At 45.9% G+C, this 26487-nt stretch overlaps 1 protein-coding gene and 1 long non-coding RNA gene across 2 annotated transcripts in view; one reads left to right on the top strand and one right to left on the bottom strand.

The window, feature by feature from the left end:
* Nucleotides 1-1227: 1227 nt before the first annotated feature.
* Nucleotides 1228-26487, bottom strand: part of SRRM4 (serine/arginine repetitive matrix 4) — a 149927-nt gene continuing 124667 nt past the window's right edge. The window contains exons 8-13 of the mRNA XM_063087387.1: nucleotides 23994-24150; nucleotides 11112-11416; nucleotides 6655-6858; nucleotides 4180-4290; nucleotides 3423-3563; nucleotides 1228-1495 (exon numbers count right to left, since the gene is read on the bottom strand). Coding sequence (XP_062943457.1) covers nucleotides 1228-1495; nucleotides 3423-3563; nucleotides 4180-4290; nucleotides 6655-6858; nucleotides 11112-11416; nucleotides 23994-24150 — 1186 coding nt within the window. The remainder of the gene's footprint in view (nucleotides 1496-3422; nucleotides 3564-4179; nucleotides 4291-6654; nucleotides 6859-11111; nucleotides 11417-23993; nucleotides 24151-26487) is intronic.
* LOC134370291 (uncharacterized) lies at nucleotides 3194-6619 on the top strand. Its single transcript, XR_010022660.1, has 3 exons — nucleotides 3194-3393; nucleotides 5380-5426; nucleotides 6034-6619. It is a non-coding gene; the product is annotated as an uncharacterized LOC134370291 (long non-coding RNA).

Below are 26487 nucleotides of genomic sequence, written 5' to 3'. Positions count from 1 at the left end.
GGCTTTCCCCAACTGACAAGAAACCTCAGAAGCCAGTGGGAGCATCTAAGCACGTCCCTGGACCGTCTGGATTTGGGTCTTTCCCCCCAAACCTGAGCCATGGTGCCTCATCCTGGCAAAATTCCTGAGAGGCAAGAGGCTTAGGCTGAAGGGTAAGAGGGTAGGTGCCAGGCTGCACTGGGGGGAATCCAGGGTGTGGCAGTCTGGGCTGTGGGGAAGGGGTGGGCAGGCGCCAACATGAGGGTAAGGCCAGACTGGCTGGCGCTGGAGACTGGCAGCTGGCCATGGCACTGGGGAATGTTCAGCAGATGGTCCCATGGAATTAAGTTGGTGCCAGCTAGTGCAGCTGAAGCAAATTTGGGAAGTGGGGCTGTAGACCAAGCTGTCCTAATTGTCCTCACTGTCCTCCTTCCTGTGGGGCTGCAGGGCCCCTGTGAACAGCCAAGGGATTTTTTTGTGTAAGCCATGTGGTGGCCTCTTCATAGCTGGAAGCTGTTGGGTTCCTTCCCCTGACCATGCTGAGACACTGGAGCAGTGGACTGAGCCTTTCTTTCTGCTTCTGTACTCATAAATAGAGGGCTCATCTCCTATCTCCTGATACCTATCACTAACTCAAATGTCCATATCCCTTGCCCATGTATGTCTCCTCTTCTAGGGCTCAAGAGTCTTCTAGCCTTTGCTCTAGCCATTTGGGGAAGTTAAAGGCCTGACCTCTTATCTTGGACCTGAAATGCCCTTGGCTTGCCCTTGGTCTCCTTTCTCACCTATCCCCCATATGGGGGTCCACAGACGTGCAGCCATGAGGTTGACCGAGGGGAGAATGAGGGAAGGTGGGATGAATTACCACCAGCCTTTGACATGCATCCTTTGAGCAGCGGGTGAGCAGAACTGTTCCCACACTTTCCTGGCCAGGCCCACATTTTTGAGTCATGAACCCACTGCTTCTTACAAAACCTTGAGGTTTTTTGTGCCAAAGAGGATGTTTCTCTTCATATGCCCAGGCCTCAGTTGAGCCCCAGGATGGTGCTGGTGGAGGCTCACAGCAGCTTGACACAGAGGGTAAAGCCCCCGTACCCTCTTTTCTTCCTACCAGGAAAGCAGGAAGGACAGGGTCCAGGAGCCCTCAATATCTGTCACCAAGGAGAAGGCAGGGAGGGCAGGTAGTGGGGGAGGCTGGCAGAGAGAAAGGGGCCCCCACGGGCAGCTGGCTCAAGGGAAGGCCCTTGCTTAGCGCCTCGTGCTGGAGTAGCTGTCTGCTGAGCTGTAGCTCCTGCTCCGGCTATGGCTCCGGCTCCGGGAGCCCAGGCTGGGGCTGCGAGAGCTGGAGCTGCTGCTAGTGCGGGTCCTGCTCCGGCTCCGGCTGCGACTCCGGCTCCTGGAGTAGCTGCGGGTCGCTGAGCGGCTGCTGCTGCTGCTGTACCAGGACGAGGTGCTGCTGAGGCTGCTGGACGAAGAGGGGCTAGGCCGATAATAGGGGATGGGGCGTTTCCGGGCACTGCAGAGACCAGAGGGAGGAGGCATGAGGGCCAGATTCCTCCCAGCCTCAACCCAGCAAGACCCAGTCTTGTCCCATGGGAAAGCAGTATCCCTTCATTTCCCAGTCCTTTAGGGAAAAAAAAATACTCCCTTTACACTTCTCTTGCAGCCCTGAGAACATCAAAGAGGAAGTCTCAGCTTAGTGCTAATAGGTCTTGAAAAGTGGTAATCTCACTTTTAACAAAGCAAGCCTGGGGCTCAGCCTTCAGCTGGCAACAGAATCTACATCTAATCTTTAATCGTAGTTTTGTTTTGCTATTTTTATTTTTATTAGAACTTTCTATTCATGGTAGGAGAGGCCGACTTTCCATTTACTGTACTATATCAAGTTTCCTTTTGAAATAAATGTATGCATCTCTAAAAAAAGGGCATGTCTATTTAAAGAAAGTTAACAACAGTACAGTTAATAAGCAGACAAGACAAAAATTGTAAAGATGCTGCTGGAAAACTAAAGTCTGGGAAGCACTGAATGGGTTAATCAAGATGGATTATTTGGGGTTGACTAAGGAAACCAGACAGCCTTTTGGAAATGCCACTTTCCTTATCTCAGCCTTCCTCCAAGTTGACCCCAAGGACATTTAGGAGCCAAAGTGATTTAGAGGAAGCCATGGAGGGTAAAGGACACAGCACTGGATTTGGAGTTCAATCCTGGCTGTGCCACTTTCCAGGTGACCTGGGAAACTCTCTTCACCTCCCCTTTGATCTTTGGTCAAGGCAGTGGTGTAGGAATCCCTTACAAGTTGAGGCAGGGTGCTCTGTGGGATATTTGAGAAGTGTACATTATCATCTTGGTCTTACTGTCTGGGACACACGTTCCTTTTCCTCCCCTAGGTCATCTTCAGGGAGCACATACTCCAGCCAGGACCCCTATTCCCCTGGAGGTCTCTGGACTGAGTGGCTGATGCTTGTAGGGCCAGAAAGAGAGCCCATCCCAATTTTAGGGCAGTATTCAGCTATTTTGCCAGCTTTCAAGACCTGAGAAATTTGGTTCTACTTAGACATCAGGCCTCTCTGCTAGAGCTTTTCTCTTCTGAGACATTCCCTGTTACAGGAAACTTTACCCACCTATTCTGACCATTCATTCTATAAAAATGGCACATTTTGCATTTAAGTTGACAAAGCACGTCACATCTACTTTTCCCCTTTCATTTCATCCTCATGATACTCCTGGGAGTTATTTCCTCTGGTATTTCATGGGTGAGAAAACAGGCTTGGAGAGGTGAAGAGATTTTTCCAAGTCACCTGGAAAGTGGCATAGCCAGGATTGGACTCCAAATTCCGTGCTCTCCTCCTTACTCACCGTGGCTCCCTCTAAGTCCTTAGACACCTAAGTAATCCTGTTTGCCCTCTCCACACTTGGTTCAGGGGATAATTACATATAGGTCTATCTAAGCCTGCCATGTGGGTGTTTGGGTCTGTGGGTGAAGGGCTGTCTCCACTGCTCTGGCTCCATCACCAGGCCAAAACACCGCTCCATTGCTTTGGCCCTTGTTCCCTGGCCTGACCCCGCTCTCTGCTCCACCCCCAGACTCAGGCTATACCGCTTAAGCCACACTCAATTCCTGACTGGCCCCACCCCTTTCTCAGCCGCCCCACTCTAGCCCCGCCCCACCCCTTCCTAGGCCCCGCCCCGGCCGCTCCCCGCTCTGCAGGACCCCGCGGGTTGGGCGGGGGAGATCACCCAGCGACAACCATTCTCCACAGCCTGCCTCGGGCTTTGAACAGAAACAAAATTTCCGTGGTTGGGAGCAGAGGGGGTCCCTGAATTCCCAAAGGGCTGAAATCCCAGCCCCAAGGAGGCGTGGGCAGAGCCTGAGGCCCGAAGGGCTGGAAATGGGAGTGGGAACGAGGGTGAAGGTCGGTATCTCCCGCCCTCCTGGCCTCACCTTGTTATCCTCCGGGCCTCCAGGTGGCTCGGGGAGTCTCTCCGGCGCTTCCTCATGGGCGAGTAGGACCGACGTCTCCGACGCGCTCGCTCGCGCTCCCGCTGCTGCGAGTCCTTCTCATTGTACTTGGGGTCCCGCTCCCTGAAGGGGTGCGGGGGTTACTGGGGAGCTGGGGCTGGGCTGACTTTTCTGTGTGAGCGTGTGGGAGAGGGGCACTCACTTCCTCTCTTCACCGTCTCCTCCGCCCCACCGGGGCAGGGAACGGGGCCTGCTCCTGCCGCAGGAAAGGCGGGAGGGGAGATGACAGGGCTATGGGAAGAGTCTGTGTGGGTGAGTAGCGTGGGAGTGGGGGCTGGGCGTGTGCAGGGGTGTCAGCCTTTGCGGTGGGCGTTACTGAGGTGCCGGTGCTGCGGGGATGAAGATATTCATGATACGCCGGCCTGGTGCGTGGGTAAGAATTGGGGGCTCGGCATATAGGGATTAGGTGGCGAGGAGGCTGAGGGCTGGGGACGTGAATTCTGGGGTGTGGCTGTGGGAGTGTTTGGGGTGGAGATATTAGGACACAAGGGTATATACTTGGGGCCTCGTTGCACTATTGACTGGACAAAGGAAACTGCAGGAATGCTGAGTCAGGTCCGCATCTCTATCTGGGCAGGAAAGTCCGGAGGGGCGAGGCGGGAGGCGGGGCCACAGAGGAGGATCAGAGCAAAGGGGTGGGGACTGGGGGCGGGGCCTAGTGTCGGGGGCGGGCTGGTACCTGCTGGGGCTGTAGCGGGAGTAGCTGGGGCTGCGGCGGGATCGAGAGCTTCTGCTAGGCGGGCTCCTCTTGCCAGACTTGGAGGAATAGCTGGGAGAGCGGGAGTAGGACCTGGGGGAGAGGTAACAGCCCCTGAGGAACCGCTGAGCGTCCGCCTGAGTTATCCAGGACATCTACGGCTTCATTCGTCAGGTCCCCAGGAGGCGACCTTTTTCTTTATAGAGACCAGCTGGTGGAACCCCGCACTTACCAGAGAATGAAATCCTCTCTTCTTTGGGTGGTTAATAATATTGACAATTCCTTCTTATTGAATACTTCCTATCCTGGACACTCATTAGCTGTGTGACATTGGGCAGGTGATTTTGCTTCTCTGGGTCTGTTTTCTTATTGGTAAAATGGGGGTAATTATAATACTTACCCTATAAAGTTGTAAATTAAATGAGTAAATTAGGATAAATCACTTAGCATATTGGCACATACGCTAAGTGCCAATTAGCCAGCACACAGGAAATGTTAGCTATTACTATTATGTATTTAATTATGTGCTAGACATTAAACAAATGGTTTGTGTGCATTATCTCATTTAATTCTCAACACATTCTAGGGTTAGGTACTATTACCAATCCCATTTTATAGATGGGGAAACAGAGGCACAGTAATATGCTCAAGGTCACATAGATGGTAAGGGATTTGAACCCAGGTCTGTTTGCTTCTAGAGCAACTTGAATCCAGGTCTGTTTGGCTGCAAAGTACTCTTAACTTCTGTAGATCATATTGTTGTGCATGCAAATTACTAAGCCCTATACTACCTCCAGTCTTCTTCCCTCTCTGCTAATGCCTCCCACTTTTACAGAACATTGCGGGGAAGGAATAGCTCCTCCAATCTCAGTGCCTTGGGACAGTGTCCAGCTATGGCCCCTGGAAAACTTGCCTTTGCCAACACACTCTTTGGCTGTGCATCGAGAGATATGAGAAAGAGTTGAAATAAAACATGTTTTTGAACACTTTGAAAGGATATTGTCAGGCATTTCCATCCGCTACACCATATAGTGTTCCTTTTCTGTGGAGCCATATGAATCAGTTTTTCATAGACTTAAAGATCAGAAATAGCTGATCTTCCAAGCAACTGGTTCAATTCTTAATTCAATTGTTACATTTAACAATTAATAGAGAAATTTCCCTCTTTGCTTTGTCTGGCAGGGATCTCAGAGGTCACATTTGCAGCCACCTCCATCACAGCTATACAGGTAGGACATGCCTTTTGGAACTTAACCTTTCTCCTGACTTAATTTTGCTTGTCTCTCCTTAATTTTCCTTTTAGCCTGATTTGCTCTTCTATTTATGTCACTCTATCATGTTGACTATTTTTGTCAGTTGCCTTGCCTCCTTTTTTTGGAATGAACTGATCTTGAAATAACCAACTGAGTAAGCAACTGCTTTTTGATTATTCAGCTGCAAAAGAGGAATAGTCAGACTGCTGGGGATTTCTGTTTGTAGAGGGAAGCTGGACTCCAAAAAGCCATGGGTTTATTAGATTGGATGGAACATTACAATTCCCAAGATCTCATGTCTGTACATTCTGCTACATCATTACTCCACATGAGATCAGCAAGCAATTGCCAATGATTATGGAATTGGGTGGTAGAATGCAAAAATGGCCACAATTCTTCCCCTCCTTATATCCATACCCCTTGCAATGTGACTTTGCAGCTCCTGCCACTAAGAGGAACATACTCACATCTGGATTGGTCTTGTGACTTGTTATAACTAATAGCACAGCAGAAGAGATGCCATGTCAGTTCTAAGCCTAGGCCTCAAGAAGCCTTGCACACTACTGCTCTCTCTCTCTCTCAGAACCCTGCCATCACCATGTGACCAAGCCCAGACATGCCTGCTGGAGGATGAGAGACCACACGGAGCAGAGATGAATCAGCTGGGGTCATTCAAACCTCCAGCCCCCATCCAACCCACCAGCTGATCAAAGACACATCAAGACCAGAGTGAGCCCAACAAGATCAGAAAAACCACCCAGCTGAGCCCAGCCCAAATTGCTGGTCCTCAGAATCAGAAACTAAGTAAACACTTTTTGTTTAAGGATGTTAAATTTGGGGGTAATTTTTTATGCTGCAGAAGCTAATTGATACACATTAGCTCATCTTCATGCCAACAACAATAATAATAACTGATATTTATTATGTCCCAAGTACTGCCTTAAGTGCTTTATAGTCCTCGGGACAATTCTTTAGGGTAATTATAGTTATAATTTTCATTTTGCAGATGATGAAACTTTGCAGATAAGGCTGAGAGAGGTTAACCAACTTTCCCTAGGCCATCAGCTAGTAATGGGTAAAATGGGTATTCAGACTAAAGTCTGTCTGGTTTCTCTCCCCCATGAATCAAAAGACATCTCCAGTTACCTTAACCGACTCCCTAAGGAGGAAAGTGCTGCAGAATAAAGGTCAAAACTGCATTCACCTTTTTTCGGAGGAGGTGGATCGGCTCCGGGTGTACCTGGGGGAGGTCCTGGGATTTGGAGATCGGGAAGAGTGGCTGGAGGAGTGAGTGCTGGCATTGGAGGAGCTTCGGGAGCACCCTTTCATAGGGGAGCTCCGGGTTGTGGATGGGCCCGAACTGGACTTCTTCACCTCGGTGCATTCCAGACATGGTGATTGAAATCCTCTGCAGGAGGAAGAACATCTGTTAGCACTGGACTGCCTGCTAGTTTGGGGGCATTTTGAGCTAATACTCACCTCCATAACTTTGCCTAGGCAGTGGTGTTCTCACAGAACCCTCCTTCCACCTTTTCCCATCCTACTACCTCTGGAAAGACGTCCCAGGCCACAGATGTTAGAGGAGCAGAGATAGAAGAGACCTTAAAAGTAGACAATCTAGTTCAGCATCCCCTAAGTGTGGGACACATACCACACAGGGCCACTTCAGAGTAATTTAGGAAGTTGGCATGCACATGATGCTAAATAATAACATCAACTCACAAGGTGAGAGATTTATTCCCTTACCAGACTTTCAGTCCATGTGATTACATAAATGAGAAAGCCGGGTGGGTGCTAATAGGTTTTTAACACCTGTCTAACACTTTGTAATCTCCCAAAGAGAGAGGAGCAGGCCTAGGGCTCAGAGCCTTGGGCAGGCAACTGTAACTAGCTAGAATTAAACACATTGTTTTAGTCATATGTATTTTTAGAAGTGCCTTCTGTCTAGGACAAGTTATACTAGTTTTCTATTTCAGAAAGTACTGTAAGTTTCCTTTAAGTTTACTTACATAAAGAAATGAGTTTATTAAAGAAAATAAGAGTACCAATAATACACGAATATGGTAAAAATCAAGAAGGTGACAAGTAGCAGGTTTAAGTTTGGGAAATTTTGGTGTAGCTCATATTGCAGATGGGGGAATTGAGACCCCAAAGAGGGTAGAGGCTTGTTCAGAATCACTGAAAGGACAGGGTCCTATCTTCCGTATTCCTCACCCTGCCTAGGGCCACGTCAGACTCCTGGTGGGTTCTTAGTAAAGATGCATTCATTTGGATTGTGCCAAGATTCAATTTCAAATCACCCTAATATGGTTTTCAAGGCTCATCATGGCGCAGCCCCTGTTTACTGCCATCTCAGCTCTTGACTTCAGCCATAGTAGACTACTTGTTCCTCCTGGAATATCCCTATTCTCTCCCTTGTCTCTAGGCCTTAGAACATTCTGGCTGTCTGCAATCCTCTTCTCTCTTCACCTGGCAACTCCTACTCATGGCTCATGGTTGACCTCACCTTTTCTGGGAAGCCTTCCTACCCCCCATCCCCCATTCTGGGTTGGGTGATTTCCAATGTGTTACCGTAAACTCTAGCCCCCGTTTCCCCCATCCCTATATAACTCAGTCTTATAATTCTAGGTGGTCTCTTCCTGCCCTAGACATTGAACTCCTTAGGGACAGGAGTCATGTCTCTCTGGACACTGTATCCCAGTACCTGGCACAGAGCTTGGTACATATATCCTAGGTCATCAATAAATAGCTGTGGAATGAATATTTCAAACCTCTTCAGTGTCCTGGGTACGTCAAAAGCATCATTTCATTTAGTCTTCCCAACAACCATATGGAGTTGGCACTATTATTATCCTCAATTTACACAGCAGACTCAGAAGAGTTAGTTACCTGTTCAAGGCCTTGGACAGGCAACTGTAACCCAGAGTCCCAAAGGCCACCCAGAGTCCCAAAACCTGACCTGTCTAGCTCCAAAGCCCCCGCTTCTGCCACCTCACCAGTTCCCTACCTTTAGTGTCTATGGTTCACCCGATTTAGAGCTGCTGTCTCTTCCACTCATCCCATATTTATCGAGCCCTTTGCTCATAGCTGGCATGACATAAATAGCCAAGGATTTAACCATCATTTATATATTAAAGTGAAAGGATGGGTTTAAATTATTTAATTTGGCTGTCTACATAGATCAAATTAAGCAGGTGACTGCTAGATCACTCTCAGGTGTTAGCTCAGCTCTGGAGATAAATCAGTATTTGAATCCTGGTGCTGCCATTTATTACCTGAGTTTCTCAACCATGGTGAGCCTCAGTTTCCCCATCAGATAAAAAAGGATTTAACAATAGTAGCTATCCCATAAAGATTACATGAGGAATTATGGAAGATTATTCATGGAAAGCACTCAGCACTCAGTACCTAGCATATAATTAGGGCTGAGTGAATATTAGCTGCTATTATTATTATTGTGGTTGTTGTTGTTATTGCTATTCTCAGTTTTTCCTACATAATAGCACTGCAGTTTGTCAGTAGACACATATCCTCTCTCTCTCATGTGGGAACTTCACTGCCTGTTCTTGGAGACATTGATATTTACACTGACCTAGCTCTGGATCCCAGCCAAGCTTGGGTGTAAGCTGAGGCCAGGGATGTCCTGGGGCAGGCAAACCAGAGGCCAGGTCTATGTGTGGATGCCAAGCTGTTTGTCCAGGACTGAAGTGGGGACAAAGGGCTCCGTCCTTGAGGAAGCTATTAACGGCTTCAGTGCTAAGCCTTTGGCTGTCTTTTGGAAATCTTGGCCACTTTAAACAAAGGCAGACTCCCACCCTCAGAAGAAGGAAGAGCCCACTGTTAGCATGGTAGATTGTGCCAGCAAAGCTTTCCCAGCCCTCCTGCATCTGTGCAACTGCCCCATTAATTATAAGCTCCTGAGGAAAAGGACCATACCATTTTTATATCCCCAGCATCAAGCCACCAAGCAGAGTGTCTGGCATAAAGAAGGTGCCTGATAACAAGTTGAGGGATAAATAACTGAGTGAGTGGTACAGACTAAATGATCAGTAAATTTTAGTAGCTATCATTGCAACAGTAGCCTCAGCGATTAGCATTTTGCTGTGATTTCTTGAGTGAGAGAGTAAGGGGGTGATGATGTAGATGATTCATAACTGGCTCATGAGCAACTGTATGGAAGTGTTTTCTGCAGGAAAATGGCGTCTAGCAAGTGTATTAGGATTGGCAAAAAAGTTGAGAAGTCTCAATGTTCTATGATAGCTTGATCTCCCTTTGCCTAAAATTATACTGTGGTATACATATACATATATATGTATCACATGTATATACATGAGGGTACTTTTAAAAGTTCATAGAAAGATTTGTATTATCTTTCAATTCTATTTTTCCATGAACTTTTTGAAGTATCTTCATGTGTGTATGTTAATAATAAACTTTATTTTGTAGTACAGTTTTAGTTTCATAGCAGAACAGAGCGGAAATTACAGGGACTTCCCATATACCTTCTGCCTTCACAGCCTTCTCCATTACCAACATCCCATACCAGAGGTACTTTTGTTACAATCAATGAAACTACATCAACACATCATTATCACCCAAAGTCTATAATAAACATTAGAGTTCACTCTTGGTGTTGTACATTCTATGGATTTGGACAAATATATAATGACATGTATCCATCAGTGTTGTAACATGCAGAATACTTTCATTTCCCTAAAAATCCTCTGGACTCTGCCTATTTATTCCTCCCTCCTCCCAACCCCTGGTAACAGCTGATCTTTGAACTTTCTCCATAGTTTTGCCATTTTTCAGAATGTCATATAGTTGCAATCATACAGTAGGTAGCCTTTTCAGATTGGTTTCTTTCATTTAGTAATATGCATTTAAGTTTCCTCTATGTCTTTTCATGGCTTAGTAGCTCACTTCTTTTTAGCACTGAATAATATTCCATTGTCTAAATGTACCAGTTTATTTATCCACTCACCTACTAAAGGACATCTTGGTTGCTTCCAAATTTTGGCAATTATGAATAGAGCAGCTATAAGCATCCACGTGCAGTTTTCTTAACATTAGACTTTATCCCAAGATTATTGGTAAAACTGACATCTGTTTTTGTTTACCCAGCCTCTATCCCTTCTGATTGCAATACACTGGCTTTTCCTGCAGAAGAATGTGGGAAGACTCTACTCATTACCCTGATGGTTGCATATGACACATTCTGGCCAAGAGCACAGCGTCCACTGGGCCAGAGTGATTGGTATGGGCCAAAGAGAGCCAATGAGTACCTGCCCTAGTATTCTGCCAAAATATTTGGGAAAGAGGCATTCTTCTTCCATTGGCTAAACTGATGGAATGGTAACTGTTTGGCATATCTGCCAATGCTTTGGGACGATCTGCCTGAGAATGAGACCAGTAGAGGGGGGAAGAAGAGCTGAGAGATGTAATGGGAAAGACAGATTCCCAATGACATATTTTTGAGCCCCTGGATCCAGCTGTACCTGAAGTTAGTACTCCTGGATTTAAAAAAAATTAAGCCAGTTTAAGGTGAGTTTTCTTTCTCTCAGAAATAAAGGCCTTCAGGGGGTGGGTGGTGGTGCTGGGATGAGAGTGAGAAAGGGGACCTAAGGTGGACCCCTCCTGCCCCCCACCAGTTGCACTGACCTTGTCTCCCTGCCCCTGCTGGTGGGGGAGAGATTCTCCAAAATGGCCCCCTTGTTCTGGGGTGAGGAGGTGGTGAAAGAGTTCCCTGAATCGGAGGTGTTGCCGCTGTTGAGCTCCCGGCTCTTGCTTAGGCCCGCACTGGGGCTCCCCTTCTCTTGGCCCCGAGACCTGGCTGAGCTGGTTTGCGTGGAGGGTGGCGAGGACGTGTCGTTGCCTGAGTCATACTCCTGGGAGCGTCCTCGGGAGGTGGTGAGCGGGCTGGCTGTTTTGGTAAAGAGGTCAGCAGCAGACCCCGACCCAGTGATCTGAAAGCAAAAAGACCCATTGGACACTGCTGAGTGCTGGACCCATGGGCTGTGTCTAAATAACCAAGAAATGTTTACCGTCATGATGCACTGTAACAAAAGGAAAGAGAGAGAGAGAGGAGAAGAAAGAAGAGACGCCAAAAAACAAAAGCACAAATTCCTGAAAGAATATCACAGAAAGGATTTTTTTTTTTACCCCCTGCTAGGATAACTGGAAGATTTAGGTATCATGCATAGAAAAAGCATGCGATCCAGATTAAACAAAAGAAAAAGGAAATTATACAAAATTTAATTTCTAATGAATTAAACAAAAGAGACAACTAAATAGAAAGGGGTGTAAACACCCTTAACTCAACCTAAAACAATAATTCAAATAAAGGAAGGGGAAGGGGAAAAATAATGGGGCTATGGGCCTAAAAAATTATATCTTGGAAAGTAAAAAAAAAAAAAAAAAAAAAAAAAAAAATGGAGATAAAGCCAAAATTTTAAACTTCAACCAAATCCTCAATTAATTTAACAATTGTGAATATAGTTGCCTGAATAGAACCCTAAACAAATATCACAGGGGGAAAAGAAATGAAATAAAGATGAGAGTTTTTGTTTTTTTAAAAAATATATGGTCAAGGTCACAAACTGGCATTTTAGCAGTTTTCAACTAAAGGGGAAAAGAAAGAGGGGCAAAAAAAAAAAATTGAAGTCAAATAGTCTGACTGAAAACAAATGAAAAAAAAGGTCTCTACAGATATTTGTGTGTGTCCTTTTCCCCTTGTAGAAGGTAGCTAAGGCTCTGGAGTGGCTTCTAATAAATTCTCTCATGTCTTTGCGGATTATATCCACTTACCAAGCAAGAACTCCTCCTTTAGTAGGTAGGTAAGGTGTAAGAGAAAGGGAAGAGCGGGCAACGTGAGTCCATCATTAGAGTCGCAAATGACAAGAAAAAACACACACCTTTCTGCACATCCTCAAACTTGGCCCTGAACTTTCAGGGTTTTTTTTTTTTTCTTTTTTCTTTTTTCTTTTTTTAGTGCTCTTGGCAGGTAGGGAATCAATTCTGTTTGGTTTTCTCATTAAGGGAAGCTCACCAATCACCCTGGTCAATCCCTTAATGCCCAAGTTGGATCAGGAAACCCTTGCTGAATATGCAAATTGCGTCTCCCTAGGTGCAAATATCGAGGGGTCACAGGGAAGGGAGGACATACTTGCAACAAAGAGCTTTGGAGGGGGCTTGGAGCTTTGGCTTTGGGGTGACTGGGAATGAAGAGGGGCCCCCAGAACCCTGTTTGGAGCTGATCTAGGACAGATGAAAGAGTAGAGGAGGTGATGAAGAGCCAACACTTGGGAAGGCAGTAGTGTGTTTGGAAGCATGACGGATGGGTTTCTTTAAATGTTCTGACAGGTAGTATCATGGCTGAGATGACACAGTAGGTTTGGTTCTGGCCTCCGCCAACCATGCCACCTTAGCTGTGGGCAAGAAGGATCCCTGCCTCAGGTCTCCTCCAGCATTAACTATCCCGATGGGGGAGAAATCTGTGGGGCTAAGAGGACACCACCTGGAAACCACTTCCCCCAGACCACTCTCTGGGTACCCAAGATCCCAGCGGTCTGTTTAAATGGTCCCTGAGCTCCCTTCCAGGGTCCCTGTAGGTACCATCTGTGGATTTATTCTCTTGTGTGTAGGCTGTGCCTCAAGTGTGCACACTTCTAGCTCTGAGGGTGCCTGTGTGAACAGAACTTGGATGTTCAGGCTGCGGTGTCCACGTGCATGAGTGTGAGGCCCATTATGATGTTGGATGGTGTCAGAGGCGGGAAGAAAAAGGAAGGAGCCAGGGCCTTGGGGCAGGTTCTCCCCACACTGCCATGCTGTGGCCTGGCACTCAAGGGTCTAAGATCCTGAATTCAAACTGACTTTTGGATCATTATGAAGGTATGCTTGCCAAGATAGAAGAACGTATTTTATTGAAATTTGCTGACTGGATTTATAAACAATTAAACATCTAGTGTGGGGACCTTCTTCTATACTCTTGCTCCAGGCCCCACAAATATTAGGGAAGGCTTCTCTGTCAAGAGCCTACTTTCTCCCCACTTTATGCATCTAAGGCCTAAAGGAGGGGGACTTCTGGGCTTTCTTAAGGAACCATTTCTGCCTTCTCAGCAACTGGTCCTGAGGGTGAGACACAGAGATACTGGAACTCCAAGAATAACAGAGATAACTCTAGCAGCTCAGGATGTCAACTCCTGGGGCTGGGGAAGTGGGACTTCCTTTGTGATTTTTCCCAGGAGGCTTTGTACACAGACAAGGTGATGGTCCAGCTTTACCAACTTCTGTCCAGCGCAGCTGCCACTTTACCTGTTTGGAGATCTGGCTAGCTTTGCATGGGGAGAAGGGACCTCTAAATAAGATAGCCTCTAAATAAGGTAGAGTTTTCTAGAGTGAGACTTCTTTTAAAATAATGTAAAAGCTCTGCTCCCATTTAGCTCCTCCTATTTGTTTCCCTGTTTGTGGTTTGGATGCTGTGTCTTTTCCACTTCTGGAGTTCAATGGTAACATGTGCATTTCCACCACCTCTGTCAGGAGGGAGGAAGCATCGTGCCAGGTAGCTACACTCTGGGACCTGAGCTCTCAGGATGGGGCTTGGTCCAGGGATGGGCTCATGAATCTTTGCCCCAGAGATGTGAATGTTTGGTGGCCAGTGTATCACAAGTGGGTTAGGCAAGCCCAGCTTGGAGGAAACTAGGCTGGACAGTAACTCAAAGGGAGAGGCCTGTGAGTAGAATGGTTTCTATTATCCTGTGGCTTGCTACCTAGGAGAATCCAGGGTGAACCTTCCTCTCCAGGTACCTATTTCCGGTCTCTACTAATTTCAAAGCATTTTTTTTCTGGTGCATCGTGAGTCCCCAATGACACAGATTTTCTGAGTGTGAGGTCCCTCAGAGTTAGTGGATATAGAAGGGGACTTTGCCCTGTTTATCTTCTCAGCCCTACACCCTGAGCTCACAGGGATACTTTCAGAGTGTCTCCCCATGACTCTGACTTATCCATATGTAACTTTTGTTGTTAGAACTGAGAATTCTACAAGGCATCATGCTTCTTCATCATCACCAGAAAACAGGAAAAAAGGTACTACTAAAATGTTCTCACCGGGTTGATGATGGTGCCTGAAAATATTAACCTCTTCTCTCTCTCTCTTTTTTTTTTTTTTGTGGATGAATTTAAACTCTTTGGCTTGGATGACGATGTCCTTCACAACCCAGCCCTGCATACTACACAAATCTCATCTCTTCCACATACTCCCACCCTGGTCCCTATAACCTAAGCTGACCAATTTGAGTTTTCTTGGGTCTGCCACCACATTTTGTTCTCCCAACCCCGGACATTTGCATATGCCATTTCCTCTGCCCAGAACACTCTTCTTCTCTTCATTACTTCATGAGGCTAAATTTATTTCATATGGCTTCCTTTAGAAAGACTTCTCTGATCCCCCAGACCAGGATAGCACAATACACCCCTTCTTTCATTCATTACATCTTTCATCCATTCACTTTCTCAAAAATGAGTGCCATCTTTGTGCTGCAGCACTGTTACTCAGCAGGGTAATAGCTTATTTTATTGCATGTCTTTCCATCTGGATGAGGAGCTTGTTGAGGGCAAGAACCATGGCTGTCTCAATGTTGTACCCCAGTACCCACCAATGCCTGGCACAGAGTAGACACTAAATAAATTTTGCCTAATGAACAAGCTGCTCCATGTCCCTTGGAAGTCTCTGTGGGCTCATCCTAACTTAATTCATTGGTAGAGATGGCTGGGTGATCGGGTCCTGGTGGGGTCCTACTGGGTGAATGACAGCTTTGAGAATTTGACAGTTTCTTGCGAAGGAACTGTCCTTCATTATACTCAAAATAGTTCTAGGAAACTAAGAGGACCTCTGGCTGAAGGTTAGGGTCTTGAGAGCAGCTCAGGGCTGAGTGTGTGAGCTAGCAAGAACCTCTAGAATCAAGTTTTAGGTCCAGGCCTATAGCAGAGAGAAGGAATACCCTCTGCTCTTTCTCTCCTTCCTCTTCATTTTCTTCAGACCCAGAACCTTGAGAGAAAGCCCACAAAGGCTCTGTCTGCAGATTCTCAATAGCATAAGCTCCAGGCTTCAGGTGAGAAGTCCCAGACCTGCAAAATCTTCCAAGTGGGGCAAGCTGTGCTGGGTCTCCTTACTTCCTTTTCCAACTTCTGCTATTCTGGGTGGGTCAAGTTACAAGATGGACTAGGTCTGGCCGTTTGCATTCGACAAGGCTGCTAGCCTACATAGTGACTTTGTTTTGATTATAAAAAGGGGCTCCTTCTGGGTCAGAAACTAGAAAAAGGAGCCCCTTTTGGCCAGACAAATTAGAAAAAGAAACCTTTCTCTCAGGGCTGCAGCAGCTTTACATAGCTTGGTGAATGAAGGATAGGTGGGGTTTAACCTCCCATTTGCCTTCTGAGCTAGTCACCCTTGCACAGGGCATAACCTGCATGACATAACATCCCTAGCAGGTACTGATCACAAAAATCTCACTCTATTTGACCTGCTTAGAGGATTACTTTAGTGGTGAGGAGGAGGTGGCAGAAGTAGTGAGGGAAGTAGTGGTGAAGAAAGACGTTCATTCCTGTTTCTTTCAGCTGAACTTTATTTGGTTTTGTCCTTACATCTTGATAGACTCTGCTTCCAGGTGGTAGAAGAATTTTAATAAACACATCATTAGAGGTGTCTGGATAGTTTAATGGCCTCCTAACCCCGGACTCCACCTGTACCAGAACTCTCCATTCACTCCACACAAAGGGGAGGAAAGACACAATTGAGGGGAGCCAAAGGCAGAATGAGTGTGTACTGGGGGGTAGTGATGGCCATGATCATGCAAGGGAGACTTTTGAGTCACAAACGTCGTGATGGGTGGACAATGAAGGCCTCCAGTGTTCTTGCCTATGCCCTCCCATCTCTGGGCATCTTTTTCCTAGCCAGATACTTGCCGTGGCACATAAGATGCAAACAATTACCACTTGGCATTGACATGACAGGACAGCTCTCTCTTGCTCCTCTCTGTCTCCTCGTTTAGATAATAGGCCTCTTAAAATTCATCTTTGAAGAGCTCTTCTCCACTTGTTGGGAATTTCTCTCTATGCATGCAAGTGCTCTCTGCCCTATACTACCGGTTGGAAAATGGCCCCAAGACTGTCTCCAGTAGGAGCCGTCCTAGACCTGGTAATAATGCCCTCATGGTACCCAGGACACCCATTTAAGACGTGAGACCCACATACCAGGGCTCTCTTCGTTGGTCTGATCTTACCCCTTCTTCCAGCTCAGCCCTTACTCCTTCTGTCCTGCCTTCACAAAAGCTTACTTTTAAAGCATGGCATGAAAATACAGCTCCTGTAAGATCTGATTAGTTATCAAGTGAAATAACACCTGTCTAATATAGATTCCAAGAAATCAAGACAGGAATTTGAGTGCTAATAAGTATACTCGGGGGGAGGGAAACTCCTGCAGGGGAATGGGGAAATGGCCGAGGGGGGGGGGGGAAGCCAACAAAAGATGCATTATCAAACCAGCCACCACAGTGGGCAGCTGGAGCTCAATTGCACTGGCGACACTCTGAAAACCAGTGTAGAATATGCACCCCAGAATAAATCCCAACCAAGGAGTGAGGGAGCTGGAGTATTCATACACCAGTTCCCCAATCACGTATGGGTTGAAGGCTGTGCCCCAAGGGTATCAATTCTCTAATATGTCAATTCTCACAGGCAAGAAAAGTGGACGTTGGCAGCCAGGGAACACTATCTGGAAACTGGAAGGTGGCTGTGTGCCCCAAAGTGGAGAAGGGGAGAAGATACACAGTCATGTGCCTCATAACAACATTTCGGTCAATGACCAAACACATATACAACAGTGGCTATACCATATAGCCTCGGTGTGTAGTAGGCCATACCATCTAGGTTTGTGTAAGTGCAATCTACGATGTTTACACAATGACGAAATCGCTTAATGATGCATTTCTCAGAATGTATCCTTGTCATTAAGCGACACATGACTGTACGAGATGGACAGTATCTGCTTCGATACCCCAAATCAACACTGGAAAACTTGTGAGCCAAGTTACGCTTTATTTCAAATATGCTTTCTCTAGCCCACTTAATATGTTTGAAAATAAATTTGAATTAACTGCCAACATGTGTAGAATGGGGAAGTTTCACATGACAACCCCATTTCCAGTTGTGTTGAAAATAAGATCTTACAACATTGGGGCCACATTCTTGCCTGGCAATCATCAGCTTAGAGCAGCTGCAGCTGCCCCTTTTAGACAGGGCGTTAGCTCTGCTGGCCCCAGGCCCTGCAGGGTCACTGTTACTTATTTCTATTAGCTTCCTGACCCCTGTTGGAGACAGTGTTCTAAAATTTCACTTCTACCTAGATCGCTCAGTGAGCAACATAAACACAATACGCCTTGTATGTTTCATCTCTCCTTTCCAGAACTATGAAGTGGGTTGTTCTGTTTTCTCCATCTTGACTCTTTCAGTCCTTGTCGGACTGTTGTCAATGAAAGGAGCCAGGAGATCAGAGCCATTTAAACCATATCCAGACCCCAGAACTATTGAAAGCGTTTCCCTTCTCTGTCAGGGTTGTCAATCTCAGAGTTTTTCTTTTTAGGAAAAATTGCTTTTCACAAACTCATGGCCATTGGGTAGAAGCGAACAAATATTTCTCCTTTACTCCCTAAGCCCCATCCACCATGAAACTCCAATGTTCTTTCCTTTCCTTTCCTTTTTTTTTTTTTTTTTTTTTTCAAATCTTGAAACCTTGCTTCATCTCCTTGTTTTTTAATATACTCAGTGTTAGCATTTGGGTTTTTCTAATAAGTAATTAAATTCCCTCACCACGAACTCCAGCTCCCTGTCGTTTCACTGGGAGCCTCTCTCAGCCCTCCAGGGAAGCTGGCACTGTTATTTATTGTTTTTGTTTCAAATCATTATTTAATCAAGAATGGGGAAAAAAGGCAACCTCTCACTTACACTTCAAAATTTAATTTCAGCTGAATTCCGGGATCAAGAGGCAGCACGGCCTAATAGGTTACAAAAATACAATCAAGAAGAGAATTCCAATTAAACTGAACAAGTCCATTTACTGAGCTTCAAACGGCCCCATGGAGAGAGATGGCTATAAATTTTTTTTCCCTCCCTGCCATATGGGGGATTGGAAATTCTCATGTGAGTACAGAGCTGCATGGCAGAGCTTTTAGCTAGAGGGTTCTTGTTACTCCTTTTTTTTTTTAATCCTTTTGTTTCACAAAGACATTAAGTTTATTTTCCTTGCTGTTGTTCATCTCCCTTTGTGAACTAATTAGGAAGACAGCAGAAGAATGGGCTCGGGAGTTCATTTGGGAGGAGGGGGAGATGAAGAAAGCAAGGCAGATCTGCTGGTGATTTGGGGAAGATGACAAAGTCCTTTGGGGCAGGGGTGATCCCAAGGGGCTGTGCATTGCAGCTGACTTGGGTAGGGAGAGGTGGTCTGGCCTCCTAATTCCTTCCCTTCAGCAGCAGCCTGAAGAGAAAGGCAGCTTCAGGCTTGCCCTTTCTCTGAAGCCTCTCTTAAGCGCCCCCTACTCACCTTTTCGTGGAAATCTCCGCATGGACCCAGTTGGACAAATTTATCACCAGCCCAAATTGAAATGAGAAAAATAAGTTCAATGTAATGAGTTTCTCATCCAGCTAGATGCATTTGATTTAAAGACTTATCCTTTCTTCTGAGGTCATGTCCTTCCTACATATTCTGGTGCTAAAATGTGCCTTTAGTGATAGGAAATAGTGGTTTTCTTTCTTTTCATCCTTACTGAATAAGAGTATCTGTTGACAATGCTATGTCACTTCCTGTTTTAACAAAACAACCAGTCCGCCAAATCCCCAAGTCTTATGCCATCTTTCTTGTGCACTTTGGTTCCTCTCTTCTCTCAACTGCAGTGAGTGGCTTTGGTTGTTGAGTCTCCTAGCTGAGCAAGAGCTCAGAGGCTTTTGCAGAATGTGCAAGAGCCTGGGTCAGGAGTCTGAAATTAAGGGCCATCCATGTATTCTCCCTCAGCATCATTTTCCCAGTCTACAAGATGGGAAGTGTACACCAGCCTATCACCTGGCTCATAGTAGGTGGCTTAGTAAGCATTAGTTATTGCCGTCACCCAGAGTCTCACAGGGAGATTAAGAACTCTGGAGGACCCAGATCTACTCCAAAGCCCATCTTTTAATCACTACTGTCTATTACCTCCTCCAGTTTGCAAATTTCATGAGGCCCTCTTTTATGGACCCCAAGTTCTGCTTTTTTTTTTTTTTTGTCTTGGCATCTGTGCAGGTTTTTGTTGACAAGGGGTATGTGGCAACTATTTTCCCAGGCTTGAGGCAAAAGGAAGAAAAAAGAAGACTGCTCTTCTCCTTGGTCCAGCTTCAATCATGATCAGCCCCGTTCTAGATTCCCTCTCCACTTACGGTAGACTTTAGATAGAGAATCCCATACAACAGGGAAACGGCTTGCCCAAACCTTGGGGCCACCAGCCTCATCACCATTGTGGCAGGGCCTATTACCAACTGGTGTGCAAGTATTTGAATGGTTTAATAACTGTAGGAGGTATTGGTGCTCACTGACTCAATCTCAGCCCTAATTATAACACCATCACACTGTATTGCAGCATTCTGTTGACTACTAGACTGTGAACTCCTAGAGTTCAGAAGGAGTGTTTTAGTCATCTCTGTCTTAACAGAGGTGGTTGAGTGAAGGTAAGGACCATGAGTGAGGCTGTGAAAGGTCCCTAAACCATCTCCCTGGGACTTAGACACTGGATTTGGATTTGGGCACTGATTGAGCAAGAGAGCCCCAGGTTATCTTTAGTTCACCAACTAGGATTTCAGTTAAGATTCAGTCCCAACATTTGCATATTCATAAATGCAAATATGCCTCCTTGATGTAATGCACCTGTCCTTGATTTCTTGAAGAGCTGTGCATATTAAATGCCTGCTATCCAGTGTGCCAGGAAGAGTAGCATAGAAGCCCCTTCACTCTTGGGCTTCTGCTTACCTCCACAGCCCCGTATCTTGCCCTGGAATTCCATCTCCATCCACAGTTCCAATCTTCACTTCCTCTTTTCATTGGCTAACTCCTGCTCACCCTTAGTTTTTCAGGAAATTGTTACCTTCTTTGCCTAGCCCTCACCCTAACCCCTTCCCTGCCTGCTAACCTTCCACCCTACCTAAGTATCTCAGCATCAACTGTTGTATATTGTCTTTTACTGCCTTCAACTTGTCTCTCTCTCCCCCCATTGGAAGGCATACTCTGTTTCCTTTTTATTCATTGGATCCTGAGAAACAAGCCAGAGCCTGACCTTTATAGATGCTTAATAGGTGTTGGTAAGTTGAATGAATGATTGGTTGGGTGGTTCAATGAAAGTGCCTCTGCTGCTGTCTTTAACAGAGAAAAAAATCTAAACCTTTGGTCTAACCTGGGAACCTTCTTCCTTCTCTGCCTTTGTAAGAGAGAAATGAGAAACGGCTGAGTGTGGAAGTCACTCAGAGGACCAGATTTGGGGGGCATCTGATTCCCTCAAGAACCAGACAACCTTGAGTGTGGTGGGGGTAGCCATTTGGGCTACAGTAGCCATTTAGGACGAAAAGAAACTAGTCTGGGAAAGAGGGGCCCCCTCAATTTAGTCCCAACTTAGCCATTGACTTGCCCGGGCCTGGAACTATACTGCTGTTTCTACCACTACTATTACTACTGCTACTACTATTGTTTCTACTACTATTACCACTACTAATTACCACTATTCTCACCACTGCTATTACCAACACCACTACCACCACTACTATTACCACTGCTATGTCCATTGTTACTACTACGCTGCTGCTAGCACTAGCAGCAAACATTATATGGCATTTAGCACTTGCCTGTTACAGGTCGAGCATCACTTATCCAAAATGCTTAGGACCAGAAGTATTTTGGATTTTGGATTTTTTTTTTTTTTTTGGATTTTGGAATAATTGCAGAATACATACTGGTTAAGCATCCTTAATCCAAAAATCTGAAATCCGAAATAATCCAAAATCCAAAACTTTCTGAGTGCTAACATGACACTCATTGGACGATTTTGGATTTCAGAGTTTTGGATTAGGGATGCTCAATTTGTACATTCCAAAACATTTACTTACATTAAGTCATTGAATCCTCATAACAATCTTATGAGGTAGGTCTTATTATTATCCTCGTTTTGCAGGTTTTGAGGAAACTGAGACACAGAGAGTTTTACAAAACTTGCTCAAGATTCCACAGTTGGTAAGTGCAGAGCCAGGACCTGGAATGTCGTTATCATAACTGCACTAATATTTGCTGAGTTTTTCCCCTGTGCAAGCGCTGGGCTCAATAGCTGTCTTTGGAGGAAGACATTGTTATTATATGGATGTTTTTTTCTTTTTCACAGATTAGGAAACTGCAGCTCAGAAAGGTTTAAGTAACTACTCTTAGTTCAGAGCCAGGATTTAACCACATAATCATAATCCCATTTTTTTTCACAATTCTGCCTTGCCACAGCCCATGTAAGTCATACATCTTCTGTGAGTCTCAGTTTCCCTTCTTGATATTCAGGGAATTGGGCTAGGTAAGCTCTTAAGGCCTCTCCCTTGGAGGTATGGATGAGCTTTGGCTTTCAGCTCTTCTGATAGGTGCTGGCTCATGGGGAACATTGAGACATCTTACCCCAGATCCATCAAGAACCTGTTGATTTTAGGAAGAAAACTACCAACAGCCAATCTGGTAACATTGCCAGCTGGTATGGGAGGATGGACCCAGCTTTCTGCAACATTTTGAGACATGGCCCTTTTAAGAAATCATCCCAGGCAGGTAAGAAAGTACAAATCAGTTGTTCCCAATGGTACTTTTTAGCTAGTGTCAGTTGGAGCCTCCAGATGGACTTCCACAAATAAATACCATGATCAGGGAGATTGGGCAGCACTAACTAACTTAGAAACATTCTTCTACCTCTTGTTGCTCAAATTCCAAATTTATTTTCACCTTTGCCGCAATCCCCCTGGGAGCAAAGCGGGATAATCATGCCCATTTCCCAGTTGAGGAAGCCGAGGCTGGGAGGAGGTAAAATGATGAGTCCAGACAAGTCAGGATTTGAACCCAGCCCTCCAGACTCTCCACCATGCTGGGAAAACCCCTTATTAGGACATTTGGAGAGGAGAGAATGCAGGTGGGCATTTGCCATCTGCAAGTACTCAGTAACCATAGGCATCTCTGCAAAGGTGGGACCTGGGGAGAGTTGTGGATGGCTTCAGGAAGGCAGAAGATCTGGGAAAAATTTGACCTTGCTGATACAAGTGTTTTGCCTGATGAAGAAGGGTTTCCCAGGATGTACTGCTGATATTGTGTCAACCAGGCCCAATTGTTGTTTATCACTGCATTCCCTTCCTGAACCTTCTCACAAGCACCCCTGAGCTTTTTTCTTGCTCCCATCTTATCCTTTCCAAGGAAGCAGCTCCCTGAAAATGTCAAGTTCACAATAGCTAGAGAAGACAGGTTCCTCCACAGCTGTCAGCTGCAATTGTAGGCTATGTCAACTTTGACTCTTTTCCTGTTTGCCTGTCTGTCCCTTTAGGATCTGTGAAAGGCCTTCCCATACTTTATCTTATTGAATATTCCCAACAATCCCAGACGGAAGTGGCGTTATTTCAACTTTACCAATGAGAAAATTGATGTTCAGTAACTTGCCCAAAGCCACATAGCTAGGAAGTGTCAGAGCTAGGACTTGAAATCAGATCCATCTCTAAATCTCTTGCTCATGATATCAATCTATCTGAAGTCAAATTAGAGCTCCTCTTTACTGACCTGGGGGAGTGTTGCATGATTCTATTCAATGCCAGGTTGCTAAATTGGATTCACTCTTGCCTTGCTCTATGACTTTAGCCCAGATCTTAACCTCTCTGAGCCTTAGTTTTTCTGTCCCATCTGTGTAATGGACTAGTGAAAGCAGCTGTACCCCCAAATTGCTGAGACCTGTGTGGACACATGAGAAGACACAGGTCAAATGCTATGAGCTCTTTGGAGGAAAATTCTCATATAAATTCAAGGTTGTGTTTATAGGTGGAATCAAATCCCAGCTGCCAACCAATGCTACCGGCCAGCTGGCTTAAAAGATGCAGACTTCATGTAAAACCTGGAGTGCCTCTGTTATGTCAAAGACCCCTTCTTTAACTTGCTCCCCAAAGAAATCTCCTATGGTCTCACACATGTATTCCCGCAGATGTCACTCTGGAGACCAGTATTTATTTTTCAATGTTTCCTTGATAAAAAGCCCGAGTATTTTAGTTTTTCTTCCCTGACCCCCCAACTCCCCAAGCCGAGTGCTGCCAAAGGCTGGCAAATGACCATTTGGTTAATCAATAATGAAGTCTGAGGCCAGTGGGATATTTTGTCCAAAACTGAATTCAACTGCTTCATACACTGCCCTGAACTTGTGCCTCCACTTTCCCCTAGTGTCGTGGCCAAGGCAGGCAGAGAAGGCTGTGTGGAATACTTACTACACCCCTGGCTGACAAGAAGCTGAGCATCTGGAGGGGCTGGCTGGGTGGGTGGCTGGACTGGGCCTTAGGGCTGGCCTTGCAGAGGGTCTTGGAGCAGCGGCGGGTGTGCCTTCGGCGGGACTTCCGCCCTTCCTCAGGGGACCGGCATCGGTGCCTGGAGACAGGGGAGAGAGACCTGAAGATCTTTTGAAGGGGAGCATGGCAGAAAGATGGTTGGGGAGCCAGCAGGATCTGAGGACAGTAGAATATGTTTGGGTGTGTTTTTGTATGCTCATATGTGCTTTTATCCCTGGCTATGTCTGTGTGTGTGTTTGAAATTTGGACCGTGTATATATCCATCCATCCACCATCCATCCACCCTATCCATTCACCCATCATCCATCCATTCATTCATCTGTCATCTATCCACCCCTCATCCATCTATCCCATCCATCGATTCATCCATCCATCCATCCATCCATCCATCCAACCATCCATCCATCCATCATCCATCCATCCATTATCCATCCTATCCATTCATTCAAAACTATCTATCCATTCATCCATCTGTCCATCCCCCTACCCATTTATTTATTCATTCATTCTCTCATTTGTTCATTTGCCAAATGCTTATTCATGTACCTGGCACTGTTTTGGAAGATGGAGATACAGCTGTAAAAACAGAAAATGTCCCTGCCTTCTTTCAGCTTAACATCCTTTATGTGCTTTTCTGATTATCTGTCATGTGACTGTGTGTATTTCTGGGTGTGTCCATCTGTGTTTCCATGTGTTTGCCTATAAATACTCATATAACTGTGTATATCTATGTGCCTTTGTGTATGTCACTTTGCCATCTGTGAAACAGAGGCATCCTATTGACAGTCACCCAAAACTTTGAGGAAAAATGGCTGATAAAAATGACAGAGATGCCTTCTGCAAGTTTGTCATGTCTAGATCTGGCTGCCTTGTCTGCAGTGGAAACCAAAGGTATGTCTGACTTCTTAGAAATGGTATATTTTGACTCTGCATATCCCGTTAATTTCCTGAGCCACAGTAGTAATTAAAAACAAAAACAAAAACAAAAACGAAAAGACGTAATGGATTTAAATGGCACTTACAAACCCCTCTTAAGGTGTTTTAACAGTTCTCTCTACAACTTGAAGACATAGACAGGGCAAGTATTACTTTCCCATTTTACAGATGAGGGAGTGGAGACTCAGAAACGTTTAGAGTCCTACTTGAGGTCACACAGCTTGAAAGTGACAGAGCCAGAACCAGGGCAGTTTCCTGCCCCTGTAGGAATCAGTGCCTCCAGTTCTTGCCCTGGAGTGTCCCTTACTGCACTGAGGCCTCCAGATCATTTTTCTTCTGGGTGTGTGGCCTGTGTCCCAGCTCTCAGTTTGCTCCCATGTCTGCTGGAGAACCTCGCAGCCCAGCAGGCATTGGGCAGCTCAGACAGCACACCGCCAGGAGACGGGACAGCAGGAGGCTGTGGGCTAAAGTCTGTGATGTCAGCCATTTCTTTAACGGGCAAGTTGCTGTGGCCCCACACGATCCTCTGGCCCAGGCCAGTAGGGCTTAGCTACTGAGAGCTGGTTCAGACTGGGGTGGAGGTGGAGGGCTCAGGCTGAGTCACACAGAGCTGGCTCCCTGTCCTAGCTCTGCCAGCCACTTCCTAGCTGTGTGGCCTCACTCAGATCCCTTTGTCCACCAAGAGGCAGTTTTCTCTGCTATAATATGTCAGTGATGGAGGTTAGCTCAATGGGCTAACACCCTCCAGAGAAAGGCCGCCAGGAGCCACCTGAGGTTGAACAGGTGGCTGTTGCTCCTTGCAGTGAGGGGATGCATACCACAGGGACACATACCAGCATCTCTGTAAGAGGGCATTAGAACCTACTGTAGGAGTTGGGCTTGTGGCAGGTGGCTTGGGGCAGCATTTGGGGAGCTGGGGCTTTGTTCTGGATTGGATACTGTCAAAAAACATGGGGTAATTCTATGCATCCTCACCAATCTTGTCTAGAAAGAGGCTGAAAGAAGCAACAGTCACTCATATGAGCCAGGATGGAGAGCTGTTTGGTCACTTGTGTTTTGGACAAAGTCCTCTCGTCTGGGCTCAGACCTGATCACAGAGGGGTCTTGCTTTTGTCTTGATCAATCATTGTCAGAGTGGCCTTATTCTTTGAATTTGCTGACATTCAGCAGGAACACCAAGGCCTGCTATTGACAGTAGATGTCAGGGTTGCTTTTCACTTTCTCAAGTGCCCCTCACACTTGGCTGCAAGTTCACACCACGCAGAGAGATTTAAAAATCTCAGGGCCCTGGCCCCACCACATCCAAGTTACATCAGAATGGCTAGAGGGTGGGATCCAGCCATTGGTATGTTAAAGAACTTCCCAGGTGACTGAAAAGTGCAGCCAAATGGGAGAAATGCTGGTCTAACTCATGGTGTCATTGAGAGAGAAAATATATTTGAAACTGTAGCACAGTGCCTGGCACAGAGCAGAATTTGGG

This window comes from Cynocephalus volans, chromosome 2 (genome assembly GCF_027409185.1).
Source record: "Cynocephalus volans isolate mCynVol1 chromosome 2, mCynVol1.pri, whole genome shotgun sequence".
Classification (NCBI taxonomy): Eukaryota; Metazoa; Chordata; class Mammalia; order Dermoptera; family Cynocephalidae; genus Cynocephalus; species Cynocephalus volans.
The sequence above is the reverse complement of the archived record's forward strand: the minus strand, read 5'-3'. Positions and strand labels throughout refer to the sequence as shown.